We start from the raw sequence: 25,469 nt of genomic DNA on the forward strand, positions 1-25,469 counted from the left end.
TAAGCCCTGTATCAATCCCAAACTAATCCCACTGCCCCGCTCTCTCCCCATAGCCCTGTATCAATCCCAAACTAATCCCACTGCCCCGCTCTCTCCCCATAGTCCTGTATCAATCCCAAACTAATCCCACTGCCCCGCTCTCTCCCCATAGCCCTGTATCAATCCCAAACTAATCCCACTGCCCCGCTCTCTCCCCATAAGCCCTGTATCAATCCCAAACTAATCCCACTGCCCCGCTCTCCCCATAAGCCCTGTATCAATCCCAAACTAATCCCACTGCCCCGCTCTCTCCCCATAGTCCTGTATCAATCCCAAACTAATCTCACTGCCCCGCTCTCTCCCCATAAGCCCTGTATCAATCCCAAACTAATCTCACTGCCCCGCTCTCTCCCCATAAGCCCTGTATCAATCCCAAACTAATCCTACTGCCCCGCTCTCTCCCCATAGCCCTGTGTCAATCCCAAACGAATCCCACTGCCCTCTCCCCACAGCCCTGTGTCAATCCCAAACGAATCCCACTGCCCTCTCCCCACAGCCGTGTCAATCCCACTCTCTCCCCATAGCCCTGTATCAATCCCCAAACTATTCCCACTGCCCCGCTCTCTCCCCATAGTCCAACAACACTCTACGGAAATAAATTTCTCAAACTCCTGTCTTGGCGGCAATTTTATATTGGCGACCATCGTCAGACACCACAACCAAAGAAAATAGTCTTTTCCAATTCACCCCATCAAACCCTTTCAGAAATTAATTTAAACCTCCATTAAATCTCCGCTCGGCCTTCTTTATTCCAGTGGAAATGGATGTTGTCTCTCTAGTCTCCCCACAACTATAGATTCTCATCCATGGTATCCTCCTCCAGATGCGTAGAGCACGAGGCAGATAGGAAATGGTGCCAGAGGGAGACACAGAAGACGAGTTCAGGTCTGACATTGGGCTAACTTGCAGCCCGCAGAAAGATGAATTCAGGGCTGGTCTCAGAAGGTTCGACGGAGGGAGCAGGTTCCAGGCAACATCGGCAGGGCACAGTAGTGTCTCTCTTGATGGAGGAGCTAGAATGGGCTCAATGACTCGCTCTCTCGCTCTCTTGCCCTCCCTCCCTCTCGCCCGCCCAAAATGTCAGCTGTGGCTCAGCGGGTAGCAAAGCCGCCTCGGAGTCAGAAGGTTGTGGGTTCAAGCCCCCCCCCCACTCCAGAGACTTGAGCACATAAATCTACGCTGACACTCCCAGTGCCAGTACTGAGGGAGCGCCGTACTGCGCTGTCGGAGGGGCGGTACTGAGGGAGCGCCGTACTGCGCTGTCGGAGGGGCGGTACTGAGGGAGCGCCGCACTGTCGGAGGGGCCATCTTTCGGATGAGACATTAAACCGAGGCCCCATCTGCCCTCTCGGGTGGATGTAAAAGATCCCGAGACCACTATTGGAAGAAGAGCAGGGGGAGTTCTCCCCGGTGTCCTGGGGCCAATATTTATCCCTCAACCAACATCACAAACTAATGATCTGGCTCATTATCACATTGCTGTTCGTGGGAGCTTGCTGTGCGCAAATTGGCTGCCGCGTTTCCTACATTACAACAGTGACTGTAGCCCAAATGTACTTCATTGGCTGTAAAGCTCTTTGAGATGTCCAGATGGTCATGAAAGGAGCAGGTCTTTCTTTGCAAAATCTCGCATCAATACAGACAGAACAGATACAGCCTTTTAAACTCTAGACGAGCTAAAATATTTTATTGAACTCCTCGGGACAAATGGCAGTGAAAGGAAGATAGACTGCGTTAAAACGTGCACTGGAGCACAAGATACAAATATTTTTAAAAAACACACAATTTCCACTGTGTAAAAATCAGCAAAGGGGGAAGATAAAAACAAAGGGAATACACACCGGCAGCCAATGAGAGAAAGGCGAGGGTCGGAAAGCAAAATGGAGACACGTTGTGGATCAGGCAGCAGGCAAGCGGGGCTGGGGGGACACGACAGAGAGAGAGAGACAGAGAGACAGAGAGAGAGAGAGAGAGAGAGAGAGTGTGTCCAGATGCGAGAGCCACAAAGACGCAAAAGCAACGGTCTGCTGCCAGGAGCCGCCGTGTCAGCCCAAGTAGCCCCAGGCTCTTGCCGTTCGGAGGCAGCGGAATTATCTGTACGAAAGTAAGCAGGAAGATGAACGTGATCACGTGAACTTCAGACCCGGCTCTCACACACACACACACACACACTTTGAGGACCAGAGGCGCATCACATCTCAATTATACCAGTGTGTCGTGGACACCGATTGCAGCAAAACTCCTTTTTAACATTTGCAAGGTCTCTTTCCCCTCCCTGTCTTTTGTACAGGTCCAGGTACTGGTCCCACCTCGCACTCTCCCGAAACTGCAGCTCGTCCTAAACTCCTGCCGCCCCGTGTCCTAACTCGCACCGGGTCCCGCTCACCCATCACCCCCTGTGCTCGCTGCCACCGTGTCCTAACTCACACCGAGTCCCGCTCACCCATCACCCCCTGTGCTCGCTGCCCCCGTGTCCTAACTCGCACCCAGTCCCGCTCACCCATCACCTTCTGTGCTCGCTGCCCCGTGTCCTAACTCGCACCGAGTCCCGCCTCGCACTGAGACCTGTTCACCCATCACCCCCTGTGCTCGCTGCCCCGTGTCCTGCTCACCCATCACCCCCTGTGTTCGCTGCCCCGTGTCCTGCTCACCCATCACCCCCTGTGCTCGCTGACCAACATTGGCTCCTGGTTAAGCAACGCTTCAATTTCAAAATTTTCATTTTCAAATCCCTCCATGTCCCTCGTCTCTCTATCTCTGTAACCCCCTCCAGCCCCACAACCCCCCCGAGATCTCTGCGCTCCTCCAATTCTGCCCTCCTGAGCATCCCTGATTATAATCGCTCCACCATCGGTGGCTGTGCCTTCAGCTGCCTGGGCCCCAAGCTCTGGAACTCCCTCCCTAAACCTCTCCGCCTCTCTCTCCTACTTCAAGACGCTCCAAAAAACCTCCCTCTTTGACCCAGCTTTTTTGCTCGCATCGAATTTTGTCTGATTAAAGAATCCGTGTCAAACCAATCCCGGCTTCAGATGCCAGCACAGTGTCTTTGACTGAAGCGAGTGGCCCTTCTCGTTTACGAATTGAAGGGATGTGATTTGACGGAGAGCAGGCAGGATAATCGGCTCCAGCACAGGCTCGGTGGGACCCCAAGGGCCTCCTGCTGTGCTGCAGCCGGGGACAGTGTGTGTAAACAGGAACTGAAATATTCTGAAATATGTGAAGGAGGCGGTGGAATATATCTGCAAGTTATCCCTTCCCGAAAGGAGACTGAAATCAGGCCATTTTTCGAATGTTGTGCGACAAAAGCACTGCAGTCCTCAAAGCGCGAGCTGTTTCGTTGCGAGATAAACACTCCAAGGCAAACACTTCAAGCCATTCAGAAAAAACACAAAAGCTAGCTGTTCCCATGCCGATCAGCACCTGCCCGAGAGCTCAGATTGTATGAACATTAGTTTGTACACAACCCCCCCCCCCCACCCCAGACCTGTACCCACCAGTACTGTACCCCAGTGTTATAGTGATAGACCTGTACCCACCAGTACTGTACCCCAGTGTTATATAGTGACAGACCTGTACCCACCAGTACTGTACCCCAGTGTTATACAGTGACAGACCTGTACCCACCAGTACTGTACCCCAGTGTTATAGTGATAGACCTGTCCCCACCAGTACTGTACCCCAGTGTTATACAGTGACAGGCCTGTACCCACCAGTACTGTACCCCAGTGTTATACAGTGACAGACCTGTACCCACCAGTACTGTACCCCAGTGTTATAGTGACAGACCTGTACCCACCAGTACTGTACCCCAGTGTTATATAGTGACAGACCTGTACCCACCAGTACTGTACCCGTGTTATACAGTGACAGACCTGTACCCACCAGTACTGTACCCCAGTGTTATAGTGACAGACCTGTACCCAGCAGCATTGTACCCCAGTGTTATAGTGACAGACCTGTACCCAGCAGTACTGTACCCCAGTGTTATAGTGACAGACCTGTACCCAGCAGTACTGTACCCCAGTGTTATAGTGACAGACCTGTACCCACCAGTACTGTACCCCAGTGTTATACAGTGACAGACCTGTATCCACCAGTACTGTACCCCAGTGTTATACAGTGACAGACCTGTACCCACCAGTACTGTACCCCAGTGTTATAGTGACAGACCTGTACCCACCAGTACTGTACCCCAGTGTTATACAGTGACAGACCTGTACCCACCTGTACTGTACCCGTTATACAGTGACAGACCTGTACCCACCAGTACTGTACCCCAGTGTTATACAGTGACAGACCTGTACCCACCTGTACTGTACCCCAGTGTTATACAGTGACAGACCTGTACCCACCAGTACTGTACCCCAGTGTTATACAGTGACAGACCTGTCCCCACCAGTACTGTACCCCAGTGTTATACAGTGACAGACCTGTACCCACCTGTACTGTACCCCAGTGTTAGTGATAGACCTGTCCCCACCAGTACTGTACCCCAGTGTTATACAGTGACAGACCTGTACCCACCAGTACTGTACCCGTGTTATAGTGACAGACCTGTACCCACCTGTACTGTACCCCAGTGTTATACAGTGACAGACCTGTACCCATCAGTACTGTACCCCAGAGTTATACAGTGACAGACCTGTACCCACCCGTACTGTACCCCAATGTTATACAGTGACAGACCTGTACCCATCAGTACTGTACCCCAGAGTTATACAGTGACAGACCTGTACCCCAGAGTTATACAGTGAGACCTGTACCTACCAGTACTGTACCCCAGTGTTATACAGTGACAGACCTGTACCCACTAGTACTGTACCCCAGAGTTATACAGTGACAGACCTGTACCCCAGAGTTATACAGTGAGACCTGTACCCACCAGTACTGTACCCCAGTGTTATACAGTGACAGACCTGTACCCACCAGTACTGTACCCGTGTTATACAGTGACAGACCTGTACCCACCAGTACTGTACCCTAGAGTTATACAGTGACAGACCTGTACCCACCAGTACTGTACCCCAGTGTTATATACTGACAGACCTATACCCACCAGTACTGTACCCCAGTGGTATAGTGACAGACCTGTACCCACCAGTACTGTACCCCAGTGTTATACAGTGACAGACCTGTACCCACCAGTACTGTACCCCAGTGTTATACAGTGACAGACCTCCCTGCTCCTATACTCAAATCCCCTCGCTATGAAGGCCAACATGCCATTTGCCTTCTTCACCGCCTGCTGTACCTGCATCCCAACTTTCAATGACTGATGTACCATGACACCCAGGTCTCGTTGCACCTCCCCTTTTCCTAATCTGTTGCCATTCAGATAATATTCTGCCTTCCTGTTTTTGGCACCAAAGTGGATAACCTCACATTTATCCACATTATACTGCATCTGCCATGCATTTGCCCACTCACCTAACCTGTCCAAGTCACCCTGCAGCCTCTTAGCATCCTCCTCACAGCTCACACCGCCACCCAGCTTAGTGTCATCTGCAAACTTGGAGATATTACACTCAATTCCTTCATCTAAATCATTGATGTATATTGTAAATAGCTGGGGTCCCAGCACTGAACCCTGCGGTACCCCACTAGTCACTGCCTGCCATTCTGAAAAGGACCCGTTTATCCCGACTCTCTGCTTCCTGTCTGCCAACCAGTTCTCTATCCACGTCACTACATTACCCCCAATACCATGTGCTTTGATTTTGCACACTAATCTCTTGTGTGGGACCTTGTCAAAAGCCTTTTGAAAGTCCAAATACACCACATCCACTGGTTCTCCCTTGTCCACTCTACTAGTTACATCCTCAAAAAATTCTAGAATATTTGTCAAGCATGATTTCCCTTTCATAAATCCATGCTAACTTGGACCGATCCTGTCACTGCTTTCCAAATGCGCTGTTATTTCATCTTTTATAATTGATTTCAACATTTACCCCACTACTGATGTCAGGCTAACTGGTCTATAATTACCTGCTTTCTCTCTCCTTCCCTTTTTAAAAAGTGGTGTTACATTAGCTACCCTCCAGTCAATAGGAACTGATCCCGAGTCGATAGACTGCTGGAAAATGATCACCAATGCATCCACTATTTCTATGGCCACTTCCTTAAGTACTCTGGGATGCAGACTATCAGGCCCCGGGGATTTATCGGCCTTCAATCCCATCAATTTCACTAACACAATTTCCCGCCTAATAAGGATATCCTTCAGTTCCTCCTTCTTGCTAGACGCTCGGTCCGCTGGTATTTCCGGAAGGTTATTTGTGTCTTCCTTCGTGAAGACAGAACCAAATTATTTGTTCAATTGGTCTGCCATTTCTTTGTTCCCCATTATAAATTCACCTGATTCTGACTGCAAGGGACCTACGTTTGTCTTCACTAATCTTTTTCTCTTCACACATCTATAGAAGCTTTTGCAGTCAATTTTTATGTTCCCAGCAAGCTTCCTCTCGTACTCTATTTTTCCCCCTCCTAATTAAATTCTGTGTCATCCTCTGTTGAATTCTAAATTTCTCCCAGTCCTCAGGTTTGCTGCTTTTTCTGGCCAATTTATATGCCTCTTCCTTGGATTTAATACTATCCCTAATTTCCCTTGTTAGCCATAGTTGAGCCTTCTCCCCAGTTTTATTTTCACTCCAGACAGGGATGTACAATTGTTGAAGTTCATCCATGTGATCTTTAAATGTCTGCCATTGCCTATCCACCGTCAACCCTTTATGTATCATTTGCCAGTCTATTCTAGCCAATTCACGCCTCATGCCATCGAAGTTACCTTTCCCCAAGTTCAGGACCCTAGTCTATGAATTAACTGTGTCACTCGCCATCTTAATAAAGAATTCTACCATATTATGGTCACTCTTCCCTAAGGGGCCTCGCACAACAAGATTGCTAATTAGTCCTTTCTCATTACACATCACCCAGTCTAGGATGGCTTACCCTCTAATTGGTTCCTCGACATATTGGTCTAGAAAACCATCCCTAATACACTCCAGGAAATCCTCCTCCATCGCATTGCTACCAGTTTGGTTAGCCCAATCTATATGTAGATTAAAGTCGCCCATGATAACTGCTGTACCTTTATTGCACGCATCTCTAATTTCTTGTTTGATGCTGTCCCCAACCTCGCTACTACTGTTTGGTGGTCTGTACACCTATTACTGCTCCTATTTTCTATGTATAAGAGCCGCCCCCAAAAAAACATGAGTCTTGAGAGACGACAAGACAGCGGAGGTGAGGAGACGGAATGGTCCTCGGAGACGGAATGGTCCTCGGGCACGATTGATCCCCCATTTTCCCCAACAGAACAGTAGATGCTCCCTCACCCCGACAATTTACTGACACAGATGTTCGACGTGATGAGATCAGCCATGTTTATTAGTGGTTTTATGCTTGCAGAGACACAGTGATGAGTGAGATTAGGCCTTTTAGAACAGAGGCACGCGGACTATGCCAGCCACCGTCTGAGGCTGAAAGTCAGCATGCAACAACCAAACCAAAGCAGGCCCACAACACACACCACACCACGCCCCCCCCCACCGGCTCCAGTTAGAGTGCAAAAATGCACAAGGCGCGAGATACGCCACAATACACAGCTCTTCAGGGGTCGGATATACCAGGGGTTGTGACAGAGTAAATCAGGAGACAGTTCCCAGGGGCAGGAGGCTCGGTAACCAGAGGGACACAGATTGACGATAATCGGCGATGGAACCAGAGGGGGAGGTGAGGAGAATTAATTTTACGCAGCGAGTTGTGGCGATCTGGAACGCGCTGTGCTGCCCGAGAGGCGATCTTATTGAAACATTTAAGATACCGAGGGGGCTCGACAAGGTAGATGCAGAGAGGATGTTTCCCCTCGTGAGGGAGGCTAGAACTAGGGGGGCACATAGTTTCAGAATAAGGGGGCGCCCATTTAAAACTGAGATGAGGAGGAATTTCTTCTCAGAGGGAGGCAAATCTGTGGAATTCTCTGCCCCAGAGAGCTGTGGAGGCTGGGTCATTGAATATATTTAAGACAGATTTTTGAGCGATAAGGGAGTGAAGGGTTATGGGGAGCGGGCGGGGAAGTGGAGCTGAGTCCATGATCGGATCAGCCAGGATCGTATTGAATGGCGGAGCAGGCTCGAGGGGCCGAATCCTGCTCCTATTTCTGATGTTCTTATGAAAGGGAGCAGATTGAACAGTGGCTGTCAAAAAGGGAATTAGATAAATACTTGGAAAGGAAATGTTTGAAGGGCTGTAGGGAAAAGGGCAGGAAGGGAGGGGGGACTAATTGGATTGTGCTTTCGATGGGCCGAATGGCCTGCTCCTGCGCTGTACGATTCTATGATCTCTGCAGGTCTGGTCCTCGAGAGGGAAAGTGCTGACAAGTAAGTTGTGGTCACACTTCCCCTTTGACGGGGCTGCTCACAGGAAGCCGATTGCTGGCGTGTAAAACCCCCAGACATGCTGTGCCACGTGGCGAGGAGGCCTGTGTATGGATTCCGAGAGCAGGCCGCAGGTATCGGTTGTACTGACGGGCGGAGAGACACACAGTCGGGGCGGGGGTGGGGGTAGTGCTTAATCACACAGGGAGGAGGAGGGGGACAAGAGGTCCCATCACCCCCCCAGCGTCCTGCTCGTGTAGAACGGGAGAGGCTCGGGGGTTTTCGAATGGTGGTCCTCGCGGAGGGGGTGGGGGGGGGGAAAGAGGTGTATCTGGGGTGATGTGAACGCGGCGGTGAGAGAATTCAGGCCTCTACACACTTCCTCCCGCTGCACTGCGCTAATGAAAGGTTTTTTTTGGCAACGATAGCATTGTTGGCTTTTGGGGGGGGTGGGGGGGTTGCCCCTGCTTGGGACAGTGCGCGGAGGAGCAGGGGAATGGGTCAGTGTTTGCTCGGGAGCTCCCACAGCTTTGAAAATCACCCCATCCAGGAATTGGTTTATAGCCGCGCTGTCCGGAGTACCAAGTGTGGATGGTGAGAGGCCATTCCCCCTGCATGGAGAGTCTAGGACTAGGCCGGTGTAGTCTGGATAAGGACGGAGATTTCTTCAATCCGAGTGTGGTGAATCTTTGGAATTCTCTGCCCCAGAGGGCTGTGGATGCTGAGAGTCTAGAACCAGGGGTCATAGTCCTAAATGGCCAACCCCTTATCCTGAGCCTGAGGTGAGGAGGAATTTCTTCACTCGGAGGGTGGTGAATCTTTGGAATTCTCTGCCCCAGAGGCCTGTGGAGGCTCCGTCGTTGAGTATATTCGAGGCGGAGATGGACAGATATTTGGACTCGAGGGGAATCGAGGGATCGGGCGGGAAATTGTAGCCAAGGTTGAGTGGGTTGGGCCTCTACTCATTGGAATTCAGATGAATGAGAGGTGATCTTATCGAAACGTATAAGATTATGAGGGGGCTTGACAAGGTGGATGCAGAGAGGATGTTTCCACTGATGGGGGAGACTAGAACTAGGGGGCATGATCAGAATAAGGGGCCGCCCATTTAAAACTGAGATGAGGAGGGATTTCTTCTCTCTGAGGGTTGTAAATCTGTGGAATTCGCTGCCTCAGAGAGCTGTGGAGGCTGGGACATTGAATATATTTAAGACGGAGATAGACAGTTTCTTAACCGATAAGGGGACGGGCAGGGAAGTGGAGCTGAGTCCATGATCGGATATCAGCCAGGATCGTAGTAAATGGTGGAGCAGGCTCGAGGGGCCGAATGGCCGACTCCTGCTCCTATTTCTTATGTTCTTAAGGTTGGAGATGTGTCGTTATCGTATTGAATGGCGGGGCAGGCTCGAGGGATAGACTCCTGCTCCTAATTCTTACATTCTGACAGCAGTGTGTGGGGTGGCTGGGGGGGGGGGGGGGGGGGGGGGGAAAAGAGATGTCATGGATGGTCCCGGATTGTGAGCAGCACCTATCCCGGGGGGGGTGGGGGTGCTGCGTGCACCGTCATGGCAGCTGTGTAGAGCAGAGTTAGGTTACAGCGCGAGACACGGCAGGCTGCACTCCAGCCGGCTTTCCGCACGGCGCCGCTGATCGACGGGTGAGTCGCGAGCGCGGGACGCAGGCGGCGGTTAGCGATGGAGGCGGGCGCCCACAGCCGAGCGCGCGCGGCCTGCACAGGGGCCCCAGGGATGAGCGAGCGAGAGCCAGAGCAGATATTTACATGGAGGTCATATCATTCAGAGCATGGTCCAGCTCCTCACTGATGGCCTTGTACTTCAGTTTCTGAGCGTACAGCTCATCTGGTGGAGTGAGAGAGAGACAGCAGCAGCGGCAGCCAGAGAGTGTGAAAGGAGATGGAGGTAGGTCGCCAGAGGATGTCAGGGTGATGATCCGGTTGGTCAGAAAGAAAGAGGGTCAGGGAGGGGAGGATAGGGATGGTGGGGGGGGGCAGGAAGGAGGTTGGAAATAAGGGAATGAATCAGAAGAAGAAAACGTGAAATGTTAGAACAGAAATGGAAGTGTGATTTAAATACAGTAACACCCCAAATGAAGAGGGATGGCAGAACAGTTCAATTTCTAATGACACTCGAGAAGCTCGACACCATCCAGGACAAAGCAGGCCGCTTGATCAACACGCTACCCACCACCTTCAACACTCACTCCCTCCACCACCGGCGCACCGTGGCTGCAGTGTGCACCGTCTACAAGATGCACCGCGGCAACTCGCCAAGGCTTCTTCGGCAGCACCTCCCAAACCCGCCACCTCTACCCGCCGAGAAGAACAAGGGCAGCAGGCGCATGGGAACACCACCCCCTCCACGCTCCCCTCCCAGTCACACACCATCCCTCGACTCGGAAATATATCGGCCGTTCCTTCATCGTCGCTGGGTCACAATCCTGGAACTCCCTCCCCAACAGCACTGTGGGACTCCCCAAGCAAATGCTTTATGCGGAGCTCCTGACGGACCGCGTTGCGGAACTGGAGCTGCGGGTGGATTCACTCTGGAGCATGCACGATGCTGAGAATGACGTGAATAGCACATTTAGTGAGTTGGTCTCACCGCAGGTAAAGGGTGCACAGCCAGATAGGGAATGGATGACCAACAGGAAGAGCAGAGCAAGGAAGGTAGTGCAGGGGTCCCCTGCAGTCATCCCCCTGCAAAACAGATACACCGCTTTGGGTACTATTGAGGGGGATGACTCACCAGGGGAGGGCAGCAGCAGCCAAGTTCATGGCACCGTGGCTGGCTCTGCTGCACAGGAGGGCAGAAAAAAAAAAAGAGTGGGAGAGCGATAGTGATAGGGGATTCAATGGTGAGGGGAATAGATAGGCATTTCTGCGGCCGCAACCGAGACTCCAGGATGGTATGTTGCCTCCCTGGTACAAGGGTCAAGGATGTCTCGGAGCGGGTGCAGGACATTCTGAAAAGGGAGGGTGAACAGCCAGTTGTCATGGTGCATATAGGTACCAATGATATAGGTAAAAAACGGGATGAGGTCCTACAAGACGAATTTAGGTAGCTCGGAGCTAAATTAAAAAGTAGGACCTCAAAAGTAGTAATCTCAGGATTGCTACCAGTGCCATGTGCAAGTCAGAGGAATCGCATGATAGCTCAGATGAATACGTGGCTTGAGGAGTGGTGCAGTAGGGAGGGATTCAAATTCCTGGAACATTGGAACCGGTTCTGGGGGAGATGGGACCAGTACAAACCGGACGTTCTGCACCTGGGCAGGGCCGGAACCAATGTCCGAGGGAGAGTGTTTGCTCGTGCTGTTGGGGAGGGGTTAAACTAATATGGCAGGGCGATGGGAACCTATGCAGGGAGACAGAGGGAAGTAGTATGGGGGCAGAAGCAAAAGATAGAAAGAAGAAAAATAAAAGTGGAGGGCAGAGAAACCCAAGGCAAAAAGCAAAAAGGGCCACATTACAGCAAATTCTAAAGGGGCAAAATGTGTTAATAAGACAAGGTTGAAGGCTCTGTGCCTCAATGCGAGGAGTATTCAGAATAAGGTGGACAAATTAACTGCGCAGATGGCAGTTAACAGGTATGTTGTAATTGGCATCACGGAGACCAAGGCTGGGAACTCAACATCCAGGAAGGATAGACAGAAAGGAAGAGGAGGCGGGGTGGCGTTGCTGGTTAAGGAGGAAATTAATGGAATTGTAATTGGCTTGGATGATGTGGAATCGGTATGGGTGGAGCTACGGAATACCAAAGGGCAGAAAACGCAGGTGGGAGTTGTGTACAGGCCACCAAACAGTAATAGTAAGGTTGGGGACAGCATCAAACAAGAAATAAGGGATGTGTGCAATAAAGGTACAGCAGTTATCATGGGTGACTTTAATCTACATATTGATTGGGCTAACCAAACTGGTAGCAATGCGGTGAAGGAGGATTTCCTGGAGTGTATTAGGGATGGTTTTCTGGACCAAGGGGCGATTAGGGATGGGCAATAAATGCCAGCCTTGCCAGCGACGCCACATCCCATGAACGGATTTTTTAATAAGTGCTGAATCCGCTCCCAGTCCCAGTGTGTGTGTATGACGTGCTGATCAGAGTCGGAGGGAAAGGTGGGGGTGGGTTAGAGGTCAGAAGGGAGCCTGACGTATGACCCAACTTTTACACAGCAGCCAATCAGATCGTGTACCCGACTTGCCGATGTGTGTGGGTGTGGGTGTGGGTGTGTGTGTCCTGTCAGGGCACGGGAAACCTTCAGCAGTTGTGAATCTCTTGAATTCTCTGCCCCAGAGGGCTGTGGAGGCTCAGTCTTCGAGTATATTCAAGGCTGAGATTGATAGATTATTGGAAGAACAACATAAGAAATAGGAGCAGGAGTAGGACAAACAGCCCCTCGAGCCTGCTCCGCCATTTAATACGATCATGGCTGATCCGATCCGCTCCCCATAGCCCCTTGCCGTTTATCAAGGGGATCGGGCAGGAAAGTGGAGCTGAGGTCGAAGATCAGCCATGCTCTTATTGAATGGTGGAGCAGGCCCGGGGGGGGCCGAATGGCCGACTCCTGCTTCTTATGTTCCCCCCCATCCCACCCCGATCAGTGTTCGAACCCTCGCCTGCAAGTCAGAAAGTTGAGAGTTCAGAACGCTCACGTGTAGGGCTTGAACCATTAAAGTCGGCAGCACCGAGGGAGGGCCGCACTGCCGGAGGTGCTGTCTTTCGGATGAGATGTTAAACATAAACCCGCGGTGGTGGTACAGCGGGGCAATTCATCTCACTGCGGCTTGTGGGATCTTGCTGTGCACACATTGTGTAACTATGACAGCAATTGGTCGCCTGTAAAGCGTGTAGGGTGTCCCGAGCTTGCGACAGGCGCTATATAAATGCAGGTTTGTTCTCTTTGCTGCCGCTATGATTTCTGACACGCACGGGTGCTATTTTAGCTCCCGTTTCACTGCATGAAGTGTACACAAAGCCGATTCCCACCTGTCCAGCACCGAAGGCCCCACAGAGGGCGGTGCGGCTGGATTCCCACAACAGTGTGACCCACGTACCTTCTAAATCATCGATGGTCTTCTCCAGCTTCGCCACGGAGCGCTCGGCAAACTCTGCCCGGGTCTCAGCCTAAAGGCAACAACGGGCACATTACCCCGGGGTCACAACAACCACTTGCATTTTTACAACGTCTTTAATGTAGTAAAACATCCTGAGGCACTTCATCCAAAGTTATCCAACAAAATCTGACCCCGAGCCACACGGGGAGATATTAGGGACAGGCGACCAAAAGCTGGGTCAAAGAGGTGGGTTTTAAGGAGCGTCTTAAAAGAGGAGAGAGGCGGTGAGGTTTAGGGAGGGAGTTCCAGAGCTTGGGGTCCAGGCAGCTGAAGGCACGGCCACCGATGGTGGAGCGATGGAAATCGGGGGATGCAGAATTGGAGGAGCGCAGAGATCTGGGAGGATTGATGGAGGTTACAGAGATAGGGAGGGGTGTAGGGGCTGGAGGAGGTTACAGAGATAGGGAGGGGTGTAGGGGCTGGAGGGGGGGGACGAGCGGCCGAGTGCTGCTCCTAATTCTTACCTATTTATGTTCACTGTTCAGGCTGTGCCAAGTTGGATAAATACGTGAAGGGGAAAAAGTTGCAGGACTATGGGGAAGGAGCAGGGGTGCGGGCAGTGTTCCTCCTACGTTGTCTTTGTTGCGGGCGGGCTGCTTATTTCAATGTGAGGCCCCTTTAAGTTTTCTGCACACGAGACCTTGCAGATTACTGCGTGGCAGCACGAGTGCAGGGTAGAGGGAACCCCGCGTGTGGGACTAATTGGGCCGCTCGTTCAAGGAGCCAACGCAGGTACGATGGGCCGCAAGGCCTCCTTCTGCGAGGTTGGCTGATCACAGCCGGGGCTGTGAAGGAAGGGCACTGGGATCAGCTCGGATGGGAGGGGATTTTTTTTTTTTTTTTTACATAACTCATAGAATCAGCTCGGGCTGCTGTTGCTCCCGATCACTGTCCACCATCACCATCCAGAAAGCTGCCAAATATATGGTCGGTCTCTGCGTGTGATGGACACCACGGTCCAATAGCCCGTCGATACCGGCAGGTTATTTGACTCACGGGTGAAGGGCGGCCATTTTGGACAAGGCATCGCAAAACCGGATCCAGACATGCTCACCTACACTGCGATCTCTGAAAAACAGGGAGAGCGGGAACGAGGGAGGGAATCAGTAGGAATGTGTGTGTGTGTGTGCGCGCGTGTGTTAGGCCCATGCAGAAGAGCCTGGTCTCCAATCATCTTAGATCCCCTTGCCATTGGACCAAGACCTAGCTCTGTCGAGCCTGTGTGGTGGCTGGTGTGCAACGGCCACCCCACGTTAAAAGAATCCACCCACAGGCATCTTCCACCCTTTAAAATGAAGCTCGGGACCAGGCCCGCGTTGGTCTCATCAGCCACCTTAAAATTTGTGTTTAGTGTGGAAGCACGTCAACCCGACTCCGGGGATGGCCTAAGAAGCGAGGTAAGTGTACGAGGGAGAAAGGAAGAGAGGGATATGTTGATAGGACACGATGAAGGAAGGTGGGAGGAGGAGTGTGTGGAGCATGGACTGGTTGGGGACAAACAGCCCGGTTCTGCGCTGTAAATACTTGGAGGGAGGAAAGGATACGAGGGTTGAATCCGCTCAGCACGAACCACGTTCTCACCTCCTTCAGCTTGTCGGTCAGGAGTTTGATCTCCTCTTCATATTTGTCTTCCTTTTGGGAATACTACAAGAGGGGGGGAGAGAGAGACAGAGAGAGAGAGAGAGACTGGATCAAACCATCGGAGGCACTGCACAAAAATCATATCCGATACCCGTCGTCGTTAGACGCATCAGGAGCGGGAGCAGAGGGAGAATTGCTGCTCCACTTTTAGGTACACAAACCCAATTAATTTATTACACAAGGCCCTCTCTCTTGTTTGCTAACTTGCCCCATTACCATCTCATTTCTGCCCCTCATCACTTTTGTCTCTCGAATCTCTCCTGCCTTCCACCCCACCACAGACCTTCCCGTCTGTTCCTCCCCCTCCCCCACCCCCGCCAAACAATCAGTTACATCTCAAACTTTTCCAGTTCTGACGAGGGGTCACCGACACGAAACGTTAACCCTGGTTTCTCTCTCCGCAGATGCTGCCCAACCCGCTGAGTATTTCCAGTTTTTATTTTATTTTGGACTTCAGCGTCCGCAGCATTGTGCTGCTGTATCAGTGACCTCGCTAAGTAGCGGTTTACAGCGTGAGCTGCGGTGAGGGGCAGTACTGACAGAGGGGCGGTACCGAGGGAGCGCCGCACTACGCTGTCGGAGGGGCGGCGCTCGCTGTCGGAGGGGCAGCGCCAAGGGAGCGCCGCACTGTCGGAGGGGCAGTGACTGTCGGAGGGGCGGCGCTCGCTGTCGGAGGGGCAGCGCCAAGGGAGCGCCGCACTGTCGGAGGGGCAGTGACTGTCGGAGGGGCGGCGCCGAGGGAGCGGCGCACTGTCGGAGGGGCGGCACTGAGAGAGCGCCGCACTACGCTGTCGGAGGGGCAGCGCCGAGGGAGCGCCGCACTGTCGGAGGGGCAGCGCCGAGGGAGCGCCGCACTGTCGGAGGGGCAGCGCCGAGGGAGCGCCGCACTGTCGGAGGGGCAGCGCCGAGGGAGCGCCGCACTGTCGGAGGGGCAGCGCCGAGGGAGCGCCGCACTGTCGGAGGGGCAGCGCCGAGGGAGCGCCGCACTGTCGGAGGGGCAGCGCCGAGGGAGCGCCGCACTGTCGGAGGGGCAGCGCCGAGGGAGCGCCGCACTGTCGGAGGGGCAGCGCCGAGGGAGCGCCGCACTGTCGGAGGGGCAGCGCCGAGGGAGCGCCGCACTGTCGGAGGGGCAGCGCCGAGGGAGCGCCGCACTGTCGGAGGGGCAGCGCCGAGGGAGCGCCGCACTGTCGGAGATGCCGGTTTTCGGATGAGACATTAAACCGAGGCCCCGATTACCCCCTCAGGTGGACGTAACAGATCCCACGGCCACTATTTCAAAGAAGAGCAGGGGGAGTTCTCCCCGGTGTCCTCGGGCCAATATTTATCCCTCAACCATCACTAAAAACAGATAATCTGGGTCATTATCACATAGAAAATAGGTGCAGGAGCAGGCCATTCGAGCCTGCACCACCATTCAATATGATCATGGCTGATCATGCAACTTCAGTACCCCATTCCTGCTTTCTCTCCCTACCCCTCGATCTCTTTAGCCGCAAGGGCCACATCTAACATCACATTGCTGTTTGTCGGAGCTTGCTGTGTGCAAATTAGCTGCCGCGTTTCCCACATTACAAGTGACTACACTCCAAAAAGCGGCGAGACATCCGGTGGTCGTGAAAGGTGCTATATAAATGCAAGTCTTTATGCAGGAATAACATTTTTAGAATGTAGAATCGTATTTAAGGCACGGTTGCATTGGCTGACCAATGCTAAAAAAAAACAGCAGAGGAAAGGGAGTTTTGGAGCAGATCCTCTTACACAAGAGATTCAGGAAGTCGCTGCAAAAGTTAACTTCCGCATTTTAACAGCACCAGTTTCCTGATTTGCATTTGCAGCTCAAACTCTTGTCGGAACAGGCTGCAGATCTGCCCTGCAGTTCCGTTCCACACCTCGTGGGGTACAAGACGCAAAATCCAGCCGCATGTGCTCGGGTCATCCCAAAGCCCATTGCAGCCGATAAGTTACTTTTCAAATTGTGTCACTTTATCGAGGGGAATCGTGACAGCTGATTTGCGCACAGCAAGCTCCCGCAAGCAGCAAAGGAAGTTGGCCAAGGGAGGAAGGTTGAGACACCCAGGCCATATTTTAAGCCCTATGCAAAGGGCTGGAGCCCATAATCTAAGCGGACATTCCATTGCAGTACTTAGGGACCGCTGCAATGCCAGAGGTGCTGACCGTGGGGATGACGCCTGGTGTCGGCTGTGGCTCAGTGGGCAACACTCTCCCCTCAGGTTGTGGGTTCAAGACCGACTCCGGAGACATAATCCAGGCCGACATTTCAATGCAGTGCCGAGGGAGCGCCGCACTGTCGGAGGGGCCGTGCCGAGGGAGCGCCGCGCTGTCGGAGGGGCAGCGCTGAGGGAGAACAAACATAAGAATTAGGAACAGGAGTAGACCATCTAGCCCCTCGAGCCTGCTCCGCCACCCAACAAGATCATGGCTGATCTGGCCGTGGACTCGGCTCCACTTACCCGCCCGCTCCCCGTAACCCTTAATTCCCTTATTGGTTAAAAATCTATCTATCTGTGATTTGAATACATTCAATGAGCTAGCCTCAACTGCTTCCTTGGGCAGAGAATTCCACAGATTCACAACCCTCTGGGAGAAGAAATTCCTTCTCAACTCGGTTTTAAATTGGCTCCCCCGTATTTTGAGGTTGTGCCCCCTAGCTCTAGTCTCCCCGACCAGTGGAAACAACCTCTCTGCCTCTATCTTGTCTATCCCTTTCATTATTTTAAATGTTTCTATAAGATCACCCCTCATCCTTCTGAACTCCAACGAGTAAAGACCCAGTCTACTCAATCTATCATTATAAGGTAACCCCCCTCATCTCCGGAATCAGCCTAGTGAATCGTCTCTGTACCCCCTCCAAAGCCAGTATATCCTTCCTTAAGTAAGGTGACCAAAACTGCACGCAGTACTCCAGGTGCGGCCTCACCAATACCCTGTACAGTTGCAGCAGGACCTCCCTGCTTTTGTACTCCATCCCTCTCACAATGAAGGCCAACATTCCATTCGCCTTCCTGATTACCTGCTGCACCGGAAAATAACTTCTTGGGATTCATGCACAAGGACCCCCAGGTCCCTCTGCACCGCAGCATGTTGTAATTTCTCCCCATTCAAATAATATTCCCTTTTACTGTTTCCTCCCCCCCCCCCAAGGTGGATGACCTCACACTTTCCGACATTGTATTCCATCTGCCAAACCTTAGCCCATTCGCTTAACCTATCTAAATCTCTCTGCAGCCTCTCTCTCTGTGTCCTCTACACAACACAGAGGCTGCAAGCGATGCACTGTCGGCGATGCTGTCTTTCAGATGAGACCTTAAAACGAGGCCCTGCTCCCTCAAGTGGACCTAAAAGATCCCACAGCACTTTTTCGAAGAAGAGCAGGGGGAGTTATCGCCGGTGTCCTGGGGCCAATATTTATGCTTCAATCAACATTAAAAACAGACGAACTGGGTCATTATCACATTGCTGTGTGTGGGAGCTTGCTGTGCACAAATTGCTGCATTTCTCACATTACAACAGCGACCACACTCTAAAAGTACTTCATCAGCTGCAAAGTGTTTGGAGGCATCCGGTTGTCGCAAAAGGTGCTGTATAAATATAAATGTACGGATAAATCCATTCTCTTTCTATTATACGTAGAGCTGGTTTCCGCTGCCTAGCTTGGTGTGTGGACGATCTGTCTGGAGAAGCACAACACAGCGGCAAAGAAAAAGGGGAGCGGGGGGGGGGGGGGGAAAAGAGGGGAGGAACGAGGAAACCGTGGAAAAGGGCAGCCCCCCTACCTTCTCCGCCTGGGCTTCCAGTGACTTCAGATTATTCGTCACATTTTTAAGCTCCTCTTCCAGCTCTGCACACTTGCTGTTGGTGCAGGGAGAGGGGGGGGGGGGGGGGGGGGGGAAATGGAGGAGAGGAGGGGGAGGAGGAGGAGAGGAATAAAGTGACAAGACAGAGGGAAGAAAAAGCAATCGGATGATGGGTGTTGGGGTGGTGGGAGAGGGGGAGAGGGAGAGAGAGAGAGAGAGAGAGAGAGAGAGAGGCAATCAATAAAGAATACGTGACGCACACAAAAAAATAAACGCTGCACACATGCAGGGAAAGACGGAGCGGAATGAGAACAAAGTGAAAAACAGACGCACGTACCTGCCGAGATCTCTCGGGCAAACCGCTCAAAATTTGTGCTCAGATTCTCCAGTTTTGTTTGTGAGCAAGAGGTTACGTGCACGGGATGGTTAAGCACATCGTTAAAGGACGAAGAATAGATTCTTATCTGGCCTCAAGCAAATTAAAGGCTAGTAAATTGCCCAGCGCATCGTCAGTTCGGGTTTTCCCCCCAAGAGGACGAGAGAGAGAGAGATAGAGAGAGAGAGAGAGACTTGCTCCACAGAGCCACCCATTGGTCAGAGCCCACAACTACACTGTGACAGTTGACATAGCAAAACTGAATGGGAAGTGTCGACGCAAACATTTTTTTTTTTTAAATGGTAAATGGTGATGAAAGCATGACCCCAAAGAAATTGTGACAAGGTTTAGGGACAGGAGTAGTGCAGCCTGTGCAAAATATATATATATAGAAAATCATTCTTCTGGGAGCACTGCATACAGGGAGTGAAGCCCTTCGTTGAAGTGGGGTTGAACTGGGGTTGCATAGCTGGACAAGAGTGCACAGGTCGAATTCAATCATTGTAAAGTTGAACACTCCTTCGCTATTCTTTATGGAAATCTTTGACAAAAATTATACCAATTTGGGAAGCAGAGTTGGTTGGAACAGGAGTTCCCCCCCCCCCCCCCAATCGGTACAAAAATGAGTTGCACCCCCACTGACAGGAGGGTGTAACTGCAACGTGACAAGTTTACATAGGCTTTTTCCATTTTATAAAGAATTTGTCATAGGAAAAGCTGGCACGGTATAGATAAAAAATTAAAAGATGTCATTACTCAAAAATGAGAAGTGTTTAGAATAATCTGCCTTGGGGGGGGGGGGGGGGTTGAGACAAAAACAGTAGGACCTCTCAAAATACAGCCGGATGATATAACGGGGTAGTGAAAGAGTACGAGGGGGACGGGCTCCCACAGGAGAGTGCAGGTACTGGAGGATGGGCTTCGAAAGGCTGAATGTCCTCACCTCCCTGACCTTTGCTACACATTGGTGATACATGCTTGGGAACAGCGCCTAGTCAATGCAGTAGCAGTACAACGCATCAGAGCGTTGTGGTGCCAGAGAGGTTAAGTCCAGTAATAGAACCACGAGGCTACCGTACCAGTGTCAGCTGTGGCTCAGTGGGTAGCACTCTCGCCTTGGATTCAGAAGGTTGTGGGTTCAAGTCTCACTCCCGGGAATGGAACACATAAAATCTAAGTTGACACTCGCAGTGCAATGATGAGGGAGCGCCGCGCTGTCGGAGGGGCGGCGCTGAGGGAGCGCCGCGCTGTCGGAGGGGCGGCGCTGAGGGAGCGCCGCGCTGTCGGAGGGGCGGCGCTGAGGGAGCGCCGCGCTGTCGGAGGGGCGGCGCTGAGGGAGCGCCGCGCTGTCGGAGGGGCGGCGCTGAGGGAGCGCCGCGCTGTCGGAGGGGCGGCGCTGAGGGAGCGCCGCGCTATCAGCGATGCCGTCTTTCAGATGAGACCTTAAACCGAGGCCCTGGTCCCTCAAGTGGACCTAAAAGATCCCACAGCACTTTTTCGAAGAAGAGCAGGGGGAGTTATCGCCGGTGTCCTGGGGCCAATATTTATGCTTCAATCAACATTAAAAAAAAAACACAGACGAACTGGGTCATTATCACATTGCTGTGTGTGGGAGCTTGCTGTGCGCAAATTAAGTTGCAACGTTTCCCACATTAAAACAGCGACCACACTCCAAAAAGTACTTAATTGGCTGTAAAGCGCTTTGAGACATCCAGTGGCTGTGAACGGCGCTATAGAAATGCAAGTCTTTCTTTCTTTACCTGATGGGAGCTCTGGGTGTGGCAGAGCAGGGGCCGGGGGGGGGGGGTACTACAACAGTGAATTGGAACATCTTTGACTTCCAGGCCAACTGCAATCCTGCCCCATCGCCCCAAATTTAGAAGCGTTGGCTGGGACGACCGGGTAAGAGCAAAAACGTTTGGTGTGTGCTCGCAAGTTGTTTAATTCCAGTCGATTGAAGGCATCAACACTGTCTTGCAGCCCGGTGGGATATATTTTAGCGGCTTCAATGTAGTCAGCGGACAGCTCACACTGGTGGAGGCTCGGCTTGGATGTGCCCAGCACTCCCTGCAGTAACCGGCACTGCTAAAATAGATTGAAGACGTTCAAGACGCAAATTGGGGGCAGCCGCTCACAGTCGGTCAGCCCACCCCGCTGCCCATTCCCACCATTTTTTATTTTCATTTCGAAAATCTCACCAGCGCTGCAGTTTTATCGCGACGCACAACTGTTAAATCAGCGTGCCGTGTACCGCCTAGGCCTCCGCACAATGGGACATGCCAAGGCTTTCGAGGGGGCGCACGCAGACTCGCTGCCTGCTACGAGGAAATGCAAACGCGACACGAGGTGTGAGAAGACGGAGCCATATGGTCAGTGTTCCCGCTCATTTATTTTGGGTGCGTGGCCCCTTTAACTACTCGCCCGGCTTATGAGGAATATTGGATATGATAGAAGGGTTTAAAATTATGAAAGGACGGGATTGAACTGGACTCTTTCTAGTAGGTGAAGTGGGCAAGAACCAGGGGCCATGGATACAACATTAAATAGAAGAGTATTAGAACAAAGGAGAAACTTCTTCGCAGAGAGAAAGAGAGCGAGAGCGAGAGAGCGCGCGAGAGAGAGAGAGAGCGCGAGAGAGAGAGAGAGAGAGAGAGAGAGCGCGAGAGAGAGAGCGCGAGAGAGAGAGCGAGAGAGAGAGAGAGAGCGAGAGAGAGAGCGAGAGAGAGAGCGAGAGAGAGAGCGAGACAGAGAGAGAGAGAGAGAGACACACCCAGACAGAGAGAGAGAGACACACCCAGACAGAGAGAGAGAGACACACCCAGACAGAGAGAGAGAGACACACACCCAGACAGAGAGAGAGAGACACACCCAGACAGAGAGAGAGAGACACACCCAGACAGAGAGAGAGAGACACACCCAGACAGAGAGAGAGAGAGACACACCCAGACAGAGAGAGAGAGACACACCCAGACAGAGAGAGAGAGACACACCCAGACAGAGAGAGAGACACACCCAGACAGAGAGAGAGACACACCCAGACAGAGAGAGAGACACACCCAGACAGAGAGAGAGACACACAAAGACAGAGCGAGAGACACCCAGACAGAGAGAGACACACCCAGAGAGAGAGAGAGACACACCCAGACAGAGAGAGAGAGACACACCCAGAGAGAGAGAGAGAGACACACCCAGAGAGAGAGAGAGAGACACACCCAGAGAGAAAGAGACACACCCAGACAGAGAGAGAGAGACACACCCAGACAGAGAGAGAGAGACACACCCAGACAGAGAGAGAGAGACACACCCAGACAGAGAGAGAGACACACCCAGACAGAGACAGAGACACACCCAGACAGAGACAGAGACACACCCAGACAGAGACACACCCAGACAGAGACAGAGACACACCCAGACAGAGACAGAGACACACCCAGACAGAGACAGACGTGGGGAAGGAGAGACAAAGAGCGACAGAGAGAATTGCAAGGCTGTGACCAGGGTTAATGGTCAAGGCAGAAACTGTGTCAACATTGGAGATGAGACGGGACAAGCGGATGAAGGAACGGGGTATGGGAAGACAGTGGGTACGTGTGCGGTTAGAAGTAATTTCTCGTGTGGAGCACCAACGCCGGCACGGGCTGCTTGGGCCCAATGGCCTGTTTCCAAGCTTTGACCGCTACGAATTTCTACACACCTCTGGGAGTAAGCATGCGGCAACAGAACGAACGAGGCACACACCGAACAGACGCCCCTGTAAACTTGGTTTGTAAAATTAATTGGAAGCATGCAAATAATTCATTCCGCCACACACACACGTCACAAAACAGAGCGGCCCCAATCCCTCTCGTTAATCGTCACGTTCACAGTTTGGGAGCAACTCATTTGAAACAAGAGCGAGAAAACAAAAAGGCGAGAAGTCGCAGTACCTTTTCCTCTAATGCGGTTAAGGCTTTCAAGGTCTGATCCCTGCCTCTTAGCTCCTCGTCCAGTTTCCGCATAGTGCTGTTAGTGTCCACAAGGCACGTGCAAGAGGGGTGGGGTGAGGGGGTCAAGTGGGACCGTTTGGTAATGTAGAGCATGCAAAGGAATCGGAACACAAACACGGGACACAAAACAAAAAGGGAGAAATCGTCACGACAGGCTTTGCTGACCCAGAGCCCCGAGAGCCAACACCTTGAACAAGAGCCAGTTAAAATGGATCGGTTCACAGCAAGATGTCATTTCCCACCCCACCACCGAGAAACCATTTGGTTTTTTTTTAAAAAAAGAATTAGTTCCTGGAATGTGGGCGTGGCTGGCAATTATTGCCCGTCCCTCGAGAAGGCGGTGGTGAGCTGCCTTCTTGAATACAACCGAGGAGGGGGGTCACAGACTAAGGGCAAGGGGTAAGCCATTTAGGACCGAGATGAGGAGAAACTTCTTCACTCAGAGAATTGCGAACCTGTGGAATTCTCTACCACAGAAAGTTGTTGGGGCCAGTTCGTTGGACATATTCAAAAGGGAGTTAGATGTGGCCCTTACGGCTAAAGGGATCAAGGGGTATGGAGAGAAAGCAGGAATGGGGCACTGAAGTTGCATGATCAGCCATGATCATATTGAATGGTGGTGCAGGCTCGAAGGGCCGAATGGCCTGCTCATGTCTCTCTCTCTCTCTCTGTCTCGCTGGGCCATTTCAGAGGGGTAGTTAAGAGTCAAACCACATTGCTGTGGGTCTGGAGTCACATATCGGCCAGACCGGGTAAGGGCGGCAGATTTCCTTCCCGAAAAAGGACATGAGTGAACCAGATGGGGTGTTACGTTAATCTGGTAGTTTCATGGTCACTGATACTAGCTTTCTATTCCAGATTTTTTTAAATTATAATTAAATTCAAATTCCCCAGGTGCCGTGGCGGGATCTGAACTCATGTCGTCCGCAGGCCTGGACAAATGATGCGGAGCCTAATCCAGGAAGGAACATAACCACTATGCTACCGTACATGGGTTACTGCTCAGGCCAGGAGGAATTCCTTCTCTCAGAGGGTGGTGAATCTGTGGAATTCTCTGCCCCAGAGAGCTGTGGAGGTTGGGTCATTGAATATATTCAAGATGGATCGAGACAGATTTTTGAAGGATAAGAGAGTCAAGGGTCATGGGGAGCAGGCGGGGAAGTAGAGTTGAGGCCAAGAACAGATCAGCCGCAATCGTATAGATCGGCGGAGCGGGCTCGAGGGGCCGAATGGCCTGCTCCTGCTCCTAATTCTTGCGTTCTTTTGCACATAAGGGGCTCAGGTTTGAATCACCGGTGAATGCAGTCAAACGATTTCAACCGGGACAGACGGGAGGGCGCAACACTGGCCCAGGCGAGAGGGAAAGTAGAAAATTAAGCCATGGTGGCCCGCCTAAGCACTAACCAGCAAGTCTTGCTTGTACAACGTGCACAAACACTGGGTGAGCAGAGTTTCCGGCTCAGCTGTGATGCCCCACACAGCTGAATAGCCCACAGAACCCACTGTCTAAACTGACACATTTAAGGATGGCCACTAGAGCGAGGTACTGGAGGGTAACTGGCGCCCCAACGGGTGCGTGTGAGCAGAAATTGGAACCAATAAACTCCACAAACTGGGCCAATACTCTGAGGTTCAGGAAGATCATAACGCTCACCTCAAATTTACAGAAATCCTGCAGCTTATGCAGACATTTCAAGAATTAAATCCAGCTCAACAAACATTGTACGTGTGGTTGGTCCCTTACTCATTCTATCCCACCCACAAGTTAAAATGAAGTTCCTCGATTTTCAAGCTGAAAAATAACATTTTAGTCTCCCTGCATGGGTCAAAGTGCTTCGAGTTTCAAAGCCCAGTCTGTGCTGGGTTAGCGGAGGGAAGATAAGGGGAAGGAAGAGAGAAAGTGAGGGGGGAGGAGAGAAGAGAAAGTGAGGGGGGTGGGGGAGGGAGAGAGGGAAAGAGAGAGAGATGGGGGGGGGGGGGGGGGGGGAAAGAGAGAGAGAGAGAGAGAGAGGGGGGGGGGGGAAGAGTCCAGAACCAGGGGTCTCAGTCTAAGGATAAGGGGTAAGCCATTTAGGACCGAGATGAGGAGAAACTTCTTCACTCAGA

The 25,469-nt window shown here is 52.0% G+C and overlaps 1 protein-coding gene across 4 annotated transcripts in view; it reads right to left on the reverse strand.

Annotated features, from left to right (window-relative positions):
- LOC139240183 (tropomyosin alpha-3 chain-like) overlaps positions 1-25,469 on the reverse strand; it is a 60,769-nt gene that overhangs the window by 8,803 nt on the left and 26,497 nt on the right. Inside the window, exons 5-9 of one of the 4 annotated variants that reach the window (XM_070868606.1) lie at positions 23,304-23,379; positions 15,127-15,189; positions 13,486-13,555; positions 10,195-10,273; positions 1,711-2,133 (exon numbers count right to left, since the gene is read on the reverse strand). In XM_070868606.1, the coding sequence (XP_070724707.1) occupies positions 2,130-2,133; positions 10,195-10,273; positions 13,486-13,555; positions 15,127-15,189; positions 23,304-23,379 (292 nt within the window). In that variant the 3' untranslated portion in view covers positions 1,711-2,129. Of the gene's footprint in view, positions 1-1,710; positions 2,134-10,190; positions 10,274-13,485; positions 13,556-15,126; positions 15,190-18,980; positions 19,057-23,303; positions 23,380-25,469 lie in introns of those variants that run through there. The other 3 variants (XM_070868608.1, XM_070868607.1, XM_070868605.1) reach the window with 3 other exon arrangements.

The sequence above is a fragment of the Pristiophorus japonicus genome, chromosome 30 (assembly GCF_044704955.1).
Source record: "Pristiophorus japonicus isolate sPriJap1 chromosome 30, sPriJap1.hap1, whole genome shotgun sequence".
Taxonomy (NCBI): Eukaryota; Metazoa; Chordata; class Chondrichthyes; family Pristiophoridae; genus Pristiophorus; species Pristiophorus japonicus.